At 40.4% G+C, this 18,695-nt stretch overlaps 1 protein-coding gene across 1 annotated transcript in view; it reads left to right on the top strand.

The window, feature by feature from the left end:
- neurl1aa (neuralized E3 ubiquitin protein ligase 1Aa) overlaps positions 1-18,695 on the top strand; it is a 42,384-nt gene that overhangs the window by 9,944 nt on the left and 13,745 nt on the right. Inside the window, exons 3-4 of the mRNA XM_076147984.1 lie at positions 791-1,112; positions 16,668-17,393. Of these exons, the coding sequence (XP_076004099.1) occupies positions 791-1,112; positions 16,668-17,393 (1,048 nt within the window). The remainder of the gene's footprint in view (positions 1-790; positions 1,113-16,667; positions 17,394-18,695) is intronic.

Below are 18,695 nucleotides of genomic sequence, written 5' to 3'. Positions count from 1 at the left end.
AAACGTGTGTGTGTGTGTGTGTGTTGTTGTTGTTTGTCAACAGAAACAGTTGTTGATATTTTACCGTGAAAAGTCATTGTGTACAGCTAGTATTCCTTAACTTTCAGAGATCACCATTTAAGCTGTTGCCATGCTTGGATACTTGGATGGAAACTGGTGGATGTTGCAGTCTCTCACTTAGTTTAAAGTGATTTTCACCCAGACATGAGTCCCCACACAGCCAATAGCTGTTTTGTTTCATGTTGAAGGGGGACTCTGTTCCCTTCAGTTTACAGTAAATAAGACCATTTAATGTCAAGGACATCTCCAGCAAGAGCTTCCTGTAACAAAAAATACAAATATCAAAATTCTAAATGATATAATTTTTTGCAAGACTTCTTCAAAGTAAGTAGAAAATAATGAAGCATAAGACTGAAAACACTTTCTTTATATTGATTTCCACCAAAAGTTCCAGACAGAAATATCACTGGTTTGTTTTTTGAAAAATGAAAACAAAAAAAAGAGAACAGTTTGCTTCATTCCTGAATGAAACAACAAATGATGCAGCCTCAGCTGGTCTGGGTCTATGCTCTCTTAGTCATCACATTTCCTCAAGAATTGAGTTTTACAATATCACATCTACATGGCTACAATGTAATACAGATGAATTGAATCCTATTTCAATCTGTGCTTGACAAAGGAGAACCATGTAGACTTAACTCTGATGTGACACTTGGCATCATGGGTTGATTTCGACCTCAGATTGAAGTGTTGTAAGTAATAGCACCACATGTGGTTATGTTTTCCTCAGATTACAAAAAAGCAGTGTTGCTGGAGTGGAGCTCTGCGATTGGGTTTCACCTCCAAAGACCCTTCCAGGATAAACCCAGACAACCTGCCCAAGTACGCCTGCCCAGACCTGGTCTCCCAGAGTGGCTTTTGGGCCAAAGCCCTGCCTGAAGAATTTGCCAATGAGAGCAACGTCATCGCATTTTGGGTTGACAAGAAGGGTCGAGTCTTCTACCGCATTAATGAGTCCAGTCCCATGCTCTTCTTCAGTGGCGTTCGCACAGCTGAGCCTCTGTGGGCCCTCATTGATGTTTACGGCCTCACCCGCGGAGTACAGCTGCTAGGTAAGGTGGCATAAGCCAAATTAGGTAGCAAAGACACTCACTGTCATAAACGTGTGACTGGATGCTTTACCATCAACCATAATCTGGCCTTAAATATATATGACACTGCCTCCGGTTCAACATGTGTTTTGTTATATTTGCAGTAGTGGAAGAAGTTTTAAATGCTCCTCTGTGGATTGGGAAAATCTGAAGATCTAGATAATGTCTGGTGTCCAGTGACAAGAAAAGTAATCAGTTTGAAATAACAAAACTGTCTCTCTTAAACACATTTAAAAGAGACGTGATTTCTGCCAGACAGCAGTGTTTTTCATGAGCTTTTCTCATTTGTAATACAGCAAAAGTTTAAACTTCACAAATGGCAGTCCAGCATCTCAAAAATGATGCCATTTTTATAGTCATTGAAGTAGTAAATCTACTCATTATGCATTTTCCCATAATGTTTCTTTAATGTTTCCAGGATTGTGCGTTTTTCTTTACTACTGTATATAACACCATCCCTGCCATTTATTTAATGGAGTTAATGTGGAATATCATGAGGTTTTTAGGAGTTGGAATTGGTCTCTCATGTGGCTACTTTTGCGTTCAGTGTGTCTGTACTTGACAAAGCTCATTATGAGTCTTAAAAGGTCTGTGTACTTTAGTCCTTTATAGACCTAATCTTTTTTTATGACTAATGACTAATGAAGGCAGGTCTCATCATAAATCTTTTAATGTTACCTGAGTTCACAGGTTGTTGTACAGTTCCAACAAGGCCCAGCTTCTGCTGAAGCCTGCACAACCTTATATTTTCCTTCCACAAAGAGAAAATTAATTTTGGACTATAACCTACACTGAAAAACAAAATCTATTGTTTTGTGAGGAGGATTCAAGAATAACATCTCTGAAGTTGCTAAAATAAATGTGAAGTGGAAGAAATTCTGAAAAGAACTGTAGATTTTTGAAAGTTCTTGATCATTTTTACTTAAGTTTGGAAAATTGTGTAGAAAAGGTATAGAATAAGACATGACTCGAAATAACTGATGAATTGATCGAAAGAAATTTGAGAAAAGGAAAGGAAAGTCAATGGATTGTTAAATTGCTAAAAAAAGAAAAAGAGAAGATAAATACAAAACTCCAGAGGGAGAATGTCCTAATGCTTACTGTAAACAATCCTTTACAGATCTATGTGTACGGTAAAGCCTTCCACGAAGCAATGGAACAACACTAAACAAAGGTTGTCTATATTGGACTAATATTTGCCCCTCATGTTTACACCCTAACAATGAGATGAGGGCAGCACTATTCTGTGGTGCATTATGTAGCAGACATACCACAAAGACATAGCATAGGATCATGTGTCAGGCTTTGATGTACACATATTTGTTTTCCCGGGGGTTTCGGTGCTGTCATCACCTTTGCTGTTGTAAAAATATACCAGGGGTCACATGTCCCATAGATAGCATGTTTGATTGTCATTGTGCCTGGTGTTGATTGACACTGGTATCTCTTGGCTGTTTGGGGTGGGAGGTCATCTTGAGCATCTTCAGTGTCATGGGAGTCATATACTCTGTTGTGGACACATGAAAAGTGGCAACATCAGAGGTTAGTCAAGTACTTCAGTACAAGTTTGAAGAATTGTCAAGGAAGTGTTAAGATTTATGATTTGGAAGCAGAACTGTTTACATGTCGGATTTCAAGGTAATGTCTTATTTCAACACGGGATTTACGCAGCATATTATTATTTCTTCTACCATTGCTTGGCTGTTGTCAAACCAATACGTTTGGAGGAGGAGCAAAGGGGAAATGGCCTCAACAAAATAGATGACAAGTAGAAAAAAAGCTCAAATATGAATAGCAGAAGCCCACAAATACATCCTTCCACCCTGGTGATTGCTCTGATTGAAGTCTGAAATGCATCTTTCTGACCTCTTTGAAATGCAAACTCCTCCAAGCACCATTTCACTCAATAGCCAGGCTTCTCCTTAGCCCTATTGAAGTCTTCCCCACTGTCGTTTACAGTTGGGCCATATGCAGGGTTGCCTACAGTGCAGGGACCCCCATTCCTCAGGGGGGCAAGCTGACTGACAACTGCCCTCACATACAGGGGCCTGTTCAGGGGGGTGGAACGCTTCCTAGGGTTGAGCTAGAAATATATCATCAAGATGAGACACAGCCCTTTGTGGTCTCTGAATGGGCAATTGTGTCAGCTCTATGCATCACGTTTCTGCGTGCAACGCTCCGTGAACCTTTGCCCAACCACGGATATGCCCCTGGGCTCTCACATCTGAGGCCTTTTTCTTGCGTTCAGTCTTTATTATATCTGTTTGACAAGCTGTTGTTCATTTCAGTCTCTAATTCATTCATAAAGTCATGGTTTTGGAAGCATGTATTCTTTTTTATATGATCTGAACTGCTGTCATCCTTAAATATTCTGATTTGTGAATCTATGCTATCTATGATGGCACAGGTTGGCTTGACTACTTTGGATTAAGTGCTTGTGAAAATCTGTTGTCCTTATTCCACTTTTGATCTGATTTTAATGAAATTTAGATTCTTCCTTTTCCTTTTCAGCAGTTATTTCCCCCTGCACGATCAATAAAAAATATATTTGTTTAAGTTCAGCATTTTCAGCAGCAAGTTTCATTTTTCATTGCACCTGCTGTGCAACTCTATAATCCTAGCTGCATAAAATTGAATAAATAAATTCTAAAGGGAATTCTGTTTCTAGCTCGAAGACATCTTATGTCTGTGGGTGTTCAGTGAGCTGTGGGTATAAAGCTCTATCATACGGGGGAATTAGTATGGCCCTCCATTTGTAACTTTAGGGTCTTTATTCAGCAGGAATAACAGACAATAATCGCAAGCATTTTGCTCACACACAGAAACCAGCACACCTTCAAAAACATTTGTCATTGCCTATTCACATAAGCCATTATACCTGTCTCACTCAGTCACTTTGTATCGTTTCATTCCCCTGCCAGCTAATGCATATTACTCATTTTATGTTATTCAGTTGACTTCATTGCTCCTGTGTATGTCAAATACATTTCTGTTCCCTCTGGTCATAACCACTTTGCTTAGCACTTCGTTATGTCGTGAGGAATGGTTCAGACAAGTGGAAAAAGTAGGTCTTGTCAAAAATCTGTTAAAGGAGTTCACACTTTATTATCCAGCTGTTCCAGCAAATCAGCGATTACAGGCAGGAGTCGAAGAAATACTCCTATTCTTTCTTTAATTAGAGTTCTAGTACCACAATGGGGGAAACTCCTCTACCTTTTACTGCAAGTAAAGTAAACTTTAAAATTGTTACTCAGGTAAATGTCAACAATTATTAGCGGTACAATGTACCGAAGAATCACCTAATGAATAATGAAAATCCCCACAAATATTGTTTATTATGAAAGTTGGCTGTCATTTACCCCTGTAAGCCTTTACCCCTTTACACAGTATGATCAAATTAGGGTTTGACCTTTAATTTCATCTAAATGCATTGTTGACTTGTTAGTTTCTTAATAGTGGCAGTAAATGCAGAGAGAGCGCAAACATTGTACAATGTCTAAAAATACAAACGTTTGAAGAACTACAGTATATGAGTGTATCTTGAGTCAGACCCGCTTTTAACCCAAAGTCATCATAGGACAGTGAAGGATAACCCCAGGTGACATTTCCATGCCTTTGCTCTCATAAGACTGTCATGAATACGTGTCATGTGAAACTCTTCTTACATGTCTCAAGCACGTTTACAAATGAATGAGCACATATTTACACATAAAAGTCTAGCGTATCATTCTAAAGGCAGCTACTATGTAAGGCAGGTGAAGAACTTGCAAAGCAACACCACAAAGCTGAAATCTCAATTCAAAGTTTAGAAAATAATTAGTTTCAATTTGTAACTGTTTCCTGCCCTGGTTGGGTAAATCCCGCCTTTAATAACACAATCCTGTATTATCTGTATTTCTAAGGCTCTGGTAGGTGACACCAATTTGGTGCCTGAGGTAGCAGGTGATTGACTGCACCTGACGTCGACCTGAGCAACCCTAACCCTCAACACTATTGAAACTGTCCCAATGGGATTGAAATCCAGCAGCCAGCAGTTGTTTTATATATATATACCCATGTCCTGGTTCCTAAGGTTAGCTGTCACTCTAACACACACGTACTGTACACATACAGCAAGATTTGAAATAGGGAAGGAGGCTGAGTAATTCCAGCTGTGGTGAGGCTACCAGGAATCACATTGTATGAGTCACTCACAGCAGAGCTTTAATCAAGAGGGGCCCTGTGCGGGACTTTCCCTAAGGTCAGAAGAATAAAGTTAGATCGCAAAGCCTTGAGGCTCTTAACACCTTTCAGCCATGCTGACTCAGAGAAGTCGGGCGCTCTAGCTGTCACCTCAAAGAAAAGGAAAGCTAATTTAGTTCCTCCAAAACATTCAGCCTTGGAAGAGGCGCTGTAGTCCATCAGGAAAATTACATCTACACTATGAGATTACAACTAAGTATGTCAAATGTGTTAAAATGCTAACATCACCAGTGATGTGTTGAAAGAATGCCCTCAGGTGATTGGCTGAGCTCTACGGTAAATGCCTGCCAGAGAGAGTCCCAGTTGCGCCATCATAACAACAGTCTGTCTCTCTGAATGACTGGCAGAACAGCCTCAGTAATGAAAGAGCTACAGCAGTGTGATTAGATTAAGCAGGAAATGGATGGATTATTCTCTCAAGTGTTGTACAACACTCAATGCTGTGCTCAGTACTTTCTTGACTCAGTTGTCCTCATTCTTATGATGTATCTACTCTGAATATGATACCACCATCTCCCCATCACACTTATGGAACCATGTTTTGTTTATTTTGCAGAACAAATAACTAGTGAATGTGGAATGTGCTTTTGTGTAACGGTGAAAGATGTGGGGTAGGTGAAAAGAAAACTAATCCTAGAGCCAAAGTGCCTCAGAGTGAGTAGAACAATGTGAGGCCTTGATGGATTAAAACACGTCAGGCATGATTCTTTCTTGATATCTTCCCGAAGGCTTGTCAGAAAGGTGATCCTATCTCTTGACAGTGTGTCAGCTTGTCCCCTTGTCTAAGACTTTCTCAGTATGTTATAGCTGGTAAAGCTAAATAATCTGATGCCATTTCTGATAGAAATGTCTGACATAAACTATATCGTTCATATGCTATAATTTGTGTCTTTCCTGGTTTGGTAGAGGAGGTGTGATATGTCATATGATTTACACCATTACTCATTGTCTACATTCCCAAACAGTGTAGGTTACATCAATGTCCTTTTTACACCTTGCACTATCATGCGTTATCCAGAAAAGGATAAAAAGCTTGTTTTTGTAAGGTGTAAATGTAAATCAGAATGTTCACAATGGGCCTCATTCATCATCGTGCACACAAGCGAATTTGAGCTTATCCTTTGTGTACGAACAAATTCATCATATTTCTGGGATTCATCAACTACAAGATTATTATAAATGACCTCAAATGTACACATAACCTCTTGTACCAAGCAAATTTACAACTCATCTAGAATCGGCTGTCGGGTCTAATCATATTCAAACATCATATTATTGACGTATGACATGACTGGACTGACAAGACAAGAGAGAGACAGAACTGAAGACGTAGAACCTTCATCAGTGCTAATTCGCTGTTTACTTCTTGCTCCTCATGCCAAATAAAAATGTTTTCACTTGCTTTCAGCTTAGTAGACACATTACCAAGCCATTGCAAAGCTAATGACAATGAGCAAAAGTTGTTGAGGGACAAGATCAAAGACATTTTATACCAAAAAAAGAAAGTTTTAAAGGTGAATGTCAAACATCTCCAGAGTGCGACAACTTTTTACTGTTACTGGGTTCTGTAAAAGATGATAACTATTCCTCTTTTCTTGAGGTATGATGCGAAGAAGATTTCTTTTTAAATAGAGTGACTCAGACGTTTTGAAATTGTGGTTTTGCACTTTGGGTGTCTCACTGTGTCTTGGCTTCTTTATACAATGCTGTGGCTCCAGTCTTAGGACTCCAGGAACATGAAGTCATCTGGAATGGTAGAAGTCTATTAGGAGCATTTGTTATGTTATCCTGCCCAGAGACACAGAGATCTGGATTCACATACTTCAGGAGAAACCCCAATGAGTTTCTGTGAAATGGTGATTTGATTACTGTGCTTATTTGATTTGCACCAGTGCTTCACTTGGCTTGAGTGAGCTTCTTTTTAATAGCAGCCACTGACAAATGCTACAAATTTGCTACAAATGTACCCTCCACCAAAAACACTTAAAGCCTATAGGATGGTGTAAATTGGACTTTTCTTGTGCTCTTCAGGAAATGTCTCAGTTTTAGTGTTGCAAACACCCAGAGACAACACCCCAAGTGAATTCAGCAGCCATGTGTTTTCGTGGCATAAGCATCCTACCACGGTCAGAAGGCCAAGAAGAACAAACCAATTTTGCACGACTTGGCATTTAGAATCAGCTCTACATTTCCATGGTTAAAAATTTCACAATGCTCATTTGCTCATGAAAGAGAGGAAATATTCATTGTTAGTGAAATTATTCCATTTTGAACTTTACCAGTAGTGAAATTGAACAAATAACTTTGAACAGGGGTAAACCAGATTTATGTGGCATTTCCTATTTTCCCATAACTCATTGTGTCTTTCTTGTTCTCTAAAGAAGTTACTTTAAGTGCAAAGCATGATCATGTGAGGGTCCACTAAAGTACCTATCCAGTGAATGCAGCAGCCATCTGAAGCAAAGCCTGGAGGAATCAACATGATATTAACTGTACCCTGCTCGTACACTTTTAGATGGCACAGAGAATGGAATGAATGTGACTTTATGACACAGATCAAGCTGGTGCCTAATCAGAAAAACAATTCTATAATTAGGCAGCCATCAACAGGGAATAAAGAACATCCCAAACGTGTCCAGTGATTTAACTATTTATAGCAAGTAATCAAATGCGACATCTCCCAATTTGGAAATGCTCAACTAAAATACTAGTACCTCCAATCTGAAGCTAGTGGATTCATGAGTGGATGTACAAGCACATGAGAAAAACACAAGTTCTTTAATGTAGCAACCTTATGATGGAGCGTATTAACACTGTGGTCCTGGTATGCTGATTGGAGTAGAAGGGGCAGCACATGCTGGATTCTGCTGATGACCTAAGGGACTGGGCTTTTGTGACTTACTGGGCATTTTGCCTAATCTTTGTTATGGCCATGTGTAGCCCTGGGAGTCGGCTGCTCTGGGTTTCAAAGCCGCCCCAACCCAATCAGAGACTGGGGATTGCGCCAACACTAGGGAATAAAGAACATCCCAAACATCTAGTACAAAGACCCCCTGACTCCATCCTTCTTTGTCTCTCTTTCTCTTTCACAGTGTTTTATTTATTTCTGTCCTTCACTCACTCGGCTGGTCAGTCCAATTTTGTTCCCCGCTCAGTCTCTGAGTAACACTCTCTCACCCGTACACCCTGTTTTGTCTTCCTGACTCCATGCCCTATCTGTTCATCAAAAAACATCTTGGATAGATGTCTCTATCATTCTCAGTCCATCCCAGCTGGATGTTTCTCTTTTTAACCACATATAGTCTCTTCGCTGTCTCCAGTTGTGTCCTCATGTCATCTTCCATTTTCCATCCTCACATTCTGTTTTTTAAATAATTTCTCATATTCAAACAACTAAGGTTTGTTGTGTTTGTAAATGAGTCTGTGGTGGTCGAGGTTAGGCAGCTAAAATGGTCTGTCCTTCATCAGTGAATATGGGGTAGCTTAACTGCAAATATGTCTTCACTTATACATAAGCATGCAGGATCTTCTCTTAGGTAGTCCTGCTGTATTAATCACTGATAACCACTCTCCTATGAGTTCCTTGTTTTCCCTGTCTTTCATTGTTGTTTGTCTTTCTTCCATGCCTTCCGTCCTCCCTACCATTCCTCTCTGATTTCCTTCTATCTGTCCTTTCTCCATTGTGTCTTTATTCAATCATTCCTTCTTTCCTTTCTTTCTATATCTTACATTGTCAACTTTCTATTCTGTTTCTTTCCTTGTTACCCTACTTAACTTTTCCCTGTTTCTTATTTTCTTTCCTCTATATTTTAGCTTGATTGAAATTCTCAAAAGTTAAAGGATAGAGTTTACACACGATGGCAAAAATAAATGCTACGAAAAACTTTAGAGACACAAGTACATTTCACTGCTAATGTTCGTAAACATTTTAGTTTTTAAAATATTAAATACAGAAAATAAACTTTACAAATGTTACTTCTGTCAGTGATTGACTATGTTAGCCAAATGTTAGCTATACATGTAACTTTGCTAGACCACTATCAACACTGACTTTTAGCTGTGCCCTCTGCTTGTCTCCTTCCGGATACTTTTCTCTTTACTGAGACGTTTATTACGTTCCATTTAAAACAGTTTATCTCCCAGAAACATACCTTTTTTTTAACATTATTTATTTTTTATTTTATTTTCTTACCTTTCTGTGTATGGGTCCTTTCATCTGATAGCAAGTTAGCATAAGCTGCCAGCATCCAACAGGGTCTCTGAACCAGAAGCTATTGTGAAATATAGTATATTGTTTGCTAATGAAGGAAACTGTAGAACTGTGGACAAGCCTCAGATGAAATGGCTTACTCACTATTGCTATACTTACTCACTACGTACTTACTATTCTTGATGGTTTATGTGGGTCTTGGTTTGGTCTCCCATGTGTAGGTCATCAGTTGAGCAATGTGCACTTTGCTTACCGCCATGCAATTCACTCATGTGTATTCACAACTAACCAATTCTGAGAACTGTTTGTTCTCCTTTTCTTACTTTCAGATTTCTCTAAGGTCTGTATTTCGCTTTGATGACATCAGATGAACCCTCTAAAGACAACGGATAAAGCTAAGCTATGTGAGCTAGATTGTGTGTATGAAAGAGAGAGAGTGAAGGAAAGAGGGCAAAAGAGTCAGCTGTAAATCCAACACTGGCTCAAAGGCCTGGCACGTTCCATCTGCACAAGCTAGCAAAGCCACTAAGCCGTCCTCTCCCTCTCTCCCTCTCCCCATGCATGGCATTAGCTAACCTGCTTTGCGACTATTCCCCAATCAAAAACATTTAGATCATGAGCCAAAGCCTGCGCTGGGCCAAAATAGATACGTTGCAATTCTCCCTCCATCTCCCATCGCCCACGTCCCTGTATTTGTGATGGATTAGCCGAGCAGGTGCTCAATTACTCTAATCAAAACCTGCTTGGAGGAGAAAATGAAAACAGGCAAGCCAAAAGGGGTTACGTTTTCTAAAAGTCCAGTGAAGGAGTTGGCCCATAGGTCTCACACTCCAGTGCATAAATTAATGGTTCAACCTAACAGGTGCTACATTGGATTGAAAATGAACTGAACCAAAAGTGCTCAGCAGCTGCATCTTTATAGCGTCCTCCTAGAAGAGAGAGGAGGGAGTAGCACAGTGTTTAATGGTCCTTTTTAAATGCCATGTTTGGCCTCAGCCAATGGGAGGGACCATCTGTGAGTGGTGCATTTGAAAGGGACCAATAGGGCAAAGGGATTGTATCAACTAAAAAACGCAGGTGCACCATGATTTGTGGGCAGCAGCTGGTGAGGTCACTAGTGGACAAAATCACACTCAGGCACAGTAAATGTTATACTCTCCTGTCCTAACAAATGGACAGGCAGAGATGCTCTTCTACCTTCATCTGCACAGCATTTGATTACTTTCGAAAAATAGTGAATAAAGCATGGCAAACACATTTAAAAATATTTTTTTTAGATGAGTTTACTTTTTTTAATGGGGAAGAAGCTATAAATGGAACATAAGACAATTGAGACACAAAAAAAATTTTTTGGACTAAATTTAAGATGGTCATGTGTGATCTGCCATGGATCAGTATTAGAGCCAAACAGGGGCTCTTTGGAGGCTTGGGCCCTGGCATATATTCCGCACTTTCATGGGCAGTGATTTCTCCCCCCTTTCTCCTGGCTTCAGTCTCTCTGTTTAATCTCTCCCTTCTCCCTCTTTGCTCTGTCCATTGTTGTTCCTGCATATCATCATCCAATCCTCAGCTCTATTCCTTCTGCATGGCCTGGAGGTCCAGCAACAGTCTTCCCATCATAATCCAATATAGGATAGAGTGATGGGCAGCAGTAGCTTTAGAAGCCACACAATCACACTGTTGAGATCTTGCAATCTTTACTTTGAAGACGCGGACCCACAACACAACACCAGAACACCAGAAGTTGTGGTCAAAGTTGTGGTCAAAGCAGAAAACAGGCGTTTATTATAAATGCGGTCAGCACGAAAATCAGGGAACATAAAACCACAAGCACTGCCACTCGGGAATGTAGTCCGGAGCAGCAGTGGGAGACACAGGATCCCGAGCGGCAGGTGAGGACAAGGAAGCTGGCAAGGTGGTTGGAGACACGGAGATCGATTGCAGCGAAAATCGAAGTGATTAGATCTACCTCCAGGAAGTTCAGGAAATGAAACACAATGAAAAAACTGACGATCCAAAATCATGCACTCCAGGTCTTACGGCAGCAACACAGGTGGTGTTGCACCGAGGGAACGGCCAAATTCTCCTCCTGTGCAGGAAACAAAGGAGGCTGGTAGCCCAAAGCAGCCTCGAAAGGTGATATTCCAGCTGTTGAAGTCAGGGAATTGTGAGCATATTCAACCCACGGCAGATAGTCGTTCCAGGCAGAGGGTCTGGAAGCGGTGACGCAACGGAGAGCCACCTCCAAATCCTGGTTGGCCCTCTCCATCTGACCATTGGTCTGGGGATGAAACCCTGAGGACAGACTGGCAGAAAGCCTTGCAAACCTGGGAGGTGAACTGAGATCCTCGGTCGGACACAATGTCTTGCGGTATTCCATGCAGTTGGAACACCTGGGAAACAAGAATTTCAGCATTCTCAAGAGCAAAATGGAGCTTAGGCAGAGCGACAAAATGTACCTTCTTAGAAAATTGGTCCACAATGGAGAGTATAGCCGAGTTGCCCTTGGACATGGGTAGTCCCGTGACAAAATCCACTGTTATATGGGACCAGGGACGACTAGGCACCGGAGGAGGACCGAGTAACCCCAGGCAAAACGAGAGGTGTGGGCCCACTGCAAAACCTGACCTCATCAGATTGATCATCTCTTGTTCACTGAAGACGTCTCTCCAGCAAATTGCTCTCTAACTAAGGAAAAACCACAAAATGAGGAAATACTTCTTTGTGATTTTAGAACTTTACTAAGCACAAGCTGTTAGTTTTCTGGGGCGTTTTATGTTCTTTAAAGGAACTTCAGGGCCTCAAAGTTCATTAGAGAATCTGATAGTAAAGGAATTATAGCAAGAAATCCAATCTTGCATGCTAGTCATCATCTGTTGTGGGCCTTAGGGACTCACAGCCAACTGTTACACACTTCTGAGGGTAGAGGTGTTTGATGGTTGATCAGCAGTCTCTGGGCGCTGCCCCGTGTACCAGGGTGCTGTCCTCTTCATTTTATACCACTCTGAAAGATCAATTAGCACAATTATAGGGCCTTACTTGTATTACACATTAATCACAAGTGGGTAAGCAGCGAATATTAATTGACAGCGATATTTGAGGGTCCAAGGGTACATCTCAATTTTCCAGTACAAGAGCATCATCAGAGGCATTTTAGTGATGATGCATTAAATCAGACAAATCACTCACAGGGGGTCATGCACGAAGGAGACCTCTGCCATCGCTAGTTAAACAGTTTCAAACCGATACATTATATGTAATTACATGATTATTGGATTGATTGTCCACTGATATAATTTGATAAAGGTCAGTGTACTAATTCTGAGTGACAAACACTGGGGTTTTACAAAGGGGTTTCAAACAAGTACTGATTTGTAAAGGCTGTGCAACATAACACAATCCAACAGTTTATGGACCAAAGATGTGAGTACAAACAACAACAAAAAATTCTCCTTAAATTTACGTGAAGTGTTTATTCACACATTACTAAACACTACAACTACTCGTATAACTAACACGAATACAGAATAACACAGGATGCAGAACTGCAGTAGAACACACACATAGAACCCTTGAATGTGAACAGGGAGTAAACAGAAATTCGGAATATGAAATTGAGGGACTGGAATATTTCATTTGAACTCAAAAGTACTGTTATTTGACAGCAGCCGATGAAGAGCTTTAAGTTTATGTTTAAGTTTAAGTTATGTATATTTAAGTTTAAATTATGCCATTTGGATCTAAATGTGGACCCGCCAGGTCAGCAGTGAGGGAAAATCCTATACTTGCATGACTGTGGCAGCAGAGAGGATCTTGGCGTGGCGTGCTGCCGAACCTTGTACAATCAACAATAAGGCTCCCCCAGCTGCTTCAGATAACAGCCTGTTAAACAGTTTGGCTTTAACAGCTCTCAGTTTTTGGCCGGTTGCCAAGTTAGAGCTTGAGTTAGGAGTTGTAATTGTCATTCACTACGTGTCAAGTGCATCCCTGAAATCAGATTCTATATCACACCGTGTCACCAGTGTTTGAATGATTTTAATTCAAAAATGACTTTTGATTCCTGGAGATTTGCTTTACAGAATCATTTACCAAACCTATCCATGTTCCAAAAGAGGAGCTGAAAGAATTTTGTTCAAGAACCATGTTCGAGTGTTTAAACCCTTCCAATCATTTGATGGTGTGTGGTGACATGGTGCATGTCAGCCAAACCTTTCCAATATTGGCTGGTTTGAGATTTCACCCACACACAAACAAGTTGAACCGTCCACCCATAATTGGAGGACTTGCTCTGCCTTTGAGTGAACTGTTGTTGTCACAGATGACATCCACATTGATCAATTTCCATTGCAGTGTTGTAGTGTAGCATAACAGGCTGCTGTATTTGCACACTTCAATAAGAGCGTAGCCGGGGTTTTCAGGATCAAGAACTGTCTAACTGCCACAAGATTTTGCCCTTTTTGGGACATTGGGACACATGCCTTGGTCTCTGCAATCATTTTTTAACCCATCAGCACTAACTGTGGTGAATTTCTAAGTAAACAAGTCCTTTAGACAAAACTAATTCATAAGGAAGTGTTGAGTTCAACAACAGTAACCTCAGTTAAACATTAATTTATAATTTAGATCGATGCCATTGTGAAGTGCGTATTCATACTCTTACTAGCAAGATAGATGAAGAATTACTTAAGATGTAGAACTTGACTGTGGCTCATGACATGATTTTTCCAGTGACAGTAGTTTGTTTCTAATCTTCTTAGACAGCAGCATGAGCGAAGATAAGCAGCCATAATCCCACTGACTTGGTTGACCCAACAGCCTGTAACTAGTCAGCACATGTTGCTTGTGCACCAAAACACCATTGTCTGCTGAGTGGACAGGATATTTTACAACATTAAAAAATATTCCCTCTCATCCTGTTTTAGTCTATTATTAAGCACTACAAATCGTTCTTTAAATAAGTGAAGCAATCTGACAATGGAATATTTGACCCAAGACAAATCAACTCAACTATTTTGAAGAACTGTGTTAATGAGTTTCACTAATTAAATCAAGACAGAATAAATAACACTGAACTCTATAACTGGACAAAAAATGGAGTTTTATGCAATCCTATTGTTAAAGTTGCACACATCTTAGGTTGTACTGACTTTCTTTCATCATTTGTAAATGCATCTGACCTGTGTCCCTGTGGGGAATCATCAGAAGCGTGGCTGGTCTGTTTCCCCAGTTACAGGTTGCAGTGAGTGGTGAGCAGACTGTCCCACAGTGATGGAAATTGAGGCTAAGAGGTTTATCTGTAGTGAAGGTCTCTGGCCTAACTAGCAGGCTCTCAGGTCCTGAACAGATAGAGGGGCCCAGAGTTGACCATGACTGGAGAGACTCTCCAGACACAAAGACGACTTCAGTCAGTCAGTCGCTGTGTTTCATCCTCATTCCTCCCCCAACCCACGCTGTCTCTGTTGCTGTCCCTTACATCTCACAGTGACTGATGAGGTCTCTCAGTATCTTTATAACCTCCCTTGTGGGGGGATTGCAGGTCCTTGTTTATTTCCTTTGTCTTATTCTTCTCTTGCCTCCTCTGTCTTATTAACAGTTTGAATTTGTGTGTTAGTGTGACTGTGACTTTGTGTGTGTTTGTCATTCACCCAGCCATTAGTAAGAGGAGGGACATATATTAGTAGATATAAATGGCTCTGATACTGTACTATGGAATGCAAGGAATGCAACAAACATATACACACACACCCACACACACAAATACACAGGACACAAACACAATTCAAACATATTTGCTCCTTTTAAGTATCGTCTGCTATTGTGAACTTTGATGATTCAGCTTTGCACAGTTTTTGGAGCAACTGACTGGCCAATCATTTCATCATCTTTGAAAACATTTTTAGAAATTCATTTGCTGTAGTCCACTAAGAAAGTAATATACACTCTGCAATTTCCAAAAGTAAATTAAATTGCTCTCTTTTTTTGTTGATAGTCTATCTTACACATTCAGCCTTTCCTTGAACTATTTTCTCATTATTGGGACTACAAAGTATTATAACAGGTTTTGGGTAAATTGCTCATCAAAGCCCACGATAAACAACTGCTCCAGCTCCGTTCAGATGTTGAATCTGTTCCATGCTTTCTTCATCTATCTGATATATAATGTGTGTGTCCATTAGGGGATACTATACACTGGCACTCCTCAAACTTAATGGGGTCTCAACATGTAGAGCACTAATGCATGTTTGGCTTTCAGAGAGAAGTGATTTTTTTTGATTTTTGAATTGCTGTTTATTATTGTCAGCTCTTGGTGGCACTGCCGACTCTGGTAGCCGCAGTGTCCGCCAATAAATCTGCTTTTCAACACTTAATGATACACTGTAATGGCTTAATTACACAGTCGGATGGCACTGTTGGCTGAGTTGATTTTGTAGGTATAGCATGTTGCCTGCTTCTTTTGTTTCGAATGAAAAACACATCTTGTGCTGAACAGACAATAGAAATGCCTTAAAAACAAAAACATGGCCTGTCATGGAGCTCTGTGACTAATGCGAAATACTTCGTATTGCATCTTTTTAATTTCCTTTATAAAATAAGTTGCATTTAATTAATCATCTTATCCTTATTTGTTTTAACCATGCACTGTTTGCACAGCAACAATCAGCCTCATCTTAGTTTGGGAAATGTTTCTCTGTGACCTTTGGCTTCTTTCCTTCCTCTTTTTACAGTTATCACAGCAAATTGTCAATTATCCATTGTAAAATCCATTCAATCCACTACTTGCATTATGGTAAAACAAAATTGCATGATATTATAGCCAGAAGGCACCAAGGTACACATCATATTTAATGTTTTACTCTGAATGGCATAAGCTCCCTGTCACACAGATGACATAGAATAATGAAATTAACAACAAAGTAAGTTATGGTTTTCAGCTTAAAAAGGCAATTTCAGGCATTTAGACCGCAAATTTTTGTGTGCAATTTGTGTTCATGACTCTTTCAAACAGAAGGCTGAAGTGTAAAATTGTCTGAAATCCAATTTCCTCTCTGTCTTTCCCTTTGCAGACAGTGAGATTGTTCCTCCCGAGTGTCTTCGCCCACGCTCCTTCACCACAGTGCGCTCCTCTTCCCTGCGTCGTGAAGCGGATGACTCTCGCTTGTCCGTCAGCTTGTGTGACCTCAACCTGCAGCAGGATGATAGAGACTCCACCCACAATCATGCCCACCGCCACACACTCCACCTGGCCTCAGCCTCTTCCTCTGCATGCCCTATTCCCCAGAACTCACTCAACTCCCAGCAGTGCTCCTTGCTGCCCCCCGCACTTGAGAGCGACCTCCACTTCCACCAGCTGCGTGGTGCCCACATTAAGACCCTGGATGAGCAGACAGTGGTTCGCTCTGAGCATTCACGTGAGGAGCGCACACTGGTCTTCACCAACCGGCCCCTGCGCTCTGGAGAGACTGTGTTCATAAAAATCACCAAGTCAAGCCCATCGCGGTCTGGCTCGCTGTCCTACGGCGTGACATCCTGTGACCCGGCAGTGTTACGCCCCAGTGACTTGCCCTATAATCCAGAGGCTTTGGTGGACAGAAAGGAATTTTGGGCAGTTTGTCGGGTGCCTACGCCTCTCCAAAGCAGTGACATCCTCGGCTTCTTGGTCAATCAGGAAGGGGAGATCATCCTCAGCCATAACGGCACCAATGTGGGCATGCAGGTGTGTGTGGACAACTCCCGCCCACTCTGGATGTTCTTTGGACTGCATGGGGCAGTTACTCAGCTGAGGATTCTGGGTAAGTAATGACTTAACCTCTGAGGTCAAATACAACTTTATGGGTTTTTAAAGGAAACAACCAAGGTTATTAGATGACTTACTTACATTTTACTGCAACATTATTGAATATGTAAAAAAAAAAAAACGAAAAAAATTACAAATTGCAACTATTATAGACATATACCAGAAACAGGAACAAGAGATATTCTTCATTACCAGTAAGAATTACTTATTAAAATAATTAAAAACATTATGCACTCTTTATATCACATTTATCTTGGCCACTAGGTTTGCTGAACACTAAACACAGTCCTGACATATTATCACCCCATGATTACTGTGTTATCAAACATTTACATATACAGTATACACAACCAGATACAGGGCAACATGAGTAAGTTTCTGTATCTATGTTCCTGCCCATTTAATGACTACAAATCCAGTATTCACTCTGCTTTAAGCTCAGGTTTGGTCTGCAGAATTTCCTCACCAGCGAGGCATTATTTTCGTCTGTGATGGTGGCATACTGTCAACATATCAGAGCTTTTTCATAGCTTAAAAAAAATGGAAACCGCTGTGAAGTCAAACTTCACACTTGAAACTTCACTACAGACATCCCATGTAATTTAAATTTGGTGAGATAAATAACATATACCTGTATATTGAACAATTTATCAGCATTGCATGTTCTAACATTCAGTAACACTGAAGGTAGCCAGCTCTTTATACAATTATTTTTATTATTAAGTAACATTTTAGTTACTTTAAACTGAATATACTGATTGTGTCCTTTGCCCTTTTCTCTTCAAATGATTACATGCTTTATTTTGTGAAGTGAATTTAATTTATTGTGGAAATAACCTTCCTTTAAGCACAGGGATCTATCTTGAACAGAAGCTTACAGATCAGGATATTGATCTTCATTTAGCAATGTAGCAATGTGTGGGCTCCACACTGAAGTCATTTACTCTCAGGGTTTGAAATCCATTTGTGTTAATTGCCCTCACTTGAATGTTCTGACAGTCAATTAAGGCTCACTACTTCTCCTTTTAGAAATTACAGCTGTGGTTGTGACGAGCGCCGAGGGTCATGCTTTCGGGCAAGCACTTGATTTGTTTGTTTGTTACTATATTTACAACTGGTGTGTTCAGGCGCAAAGCCTCTATACACATTCGAAAGATGAGTAAGAAAAGCCGAGGGTGACTGTGTCTATCCACGTTTGATGATTGTCATTGAAATGACATTGAAATGACAATCATCAATCAATTTCAAAGTTGTAGCAACGGGTGGAGAGACAAAAGCTAACATCCCTCTATTATTT

This window comes from Genypterus blacodes, unplaced genomic scaffold, assembly GCF_046128005.1.
Source record: "Genypterus blacodes isolate CSIRO-AG114 ecotype Tasmania unplaced genomic scaffold, CSIRO-AGI_Gbla_v1 ptg000039l_1, whole genome shotgun sequence".
NCBI lineage: Eukaryota > Metazoa > Chordata > Actinopteri > Ophidiiformes > Ophidiidae > Genypterus > Genypterus blacodes.
The sequence above is the reverse complement of the archived record's forward strand: the minus strand, read 5'-3'. Positions and strand labels throughout refer to the sequence as shown.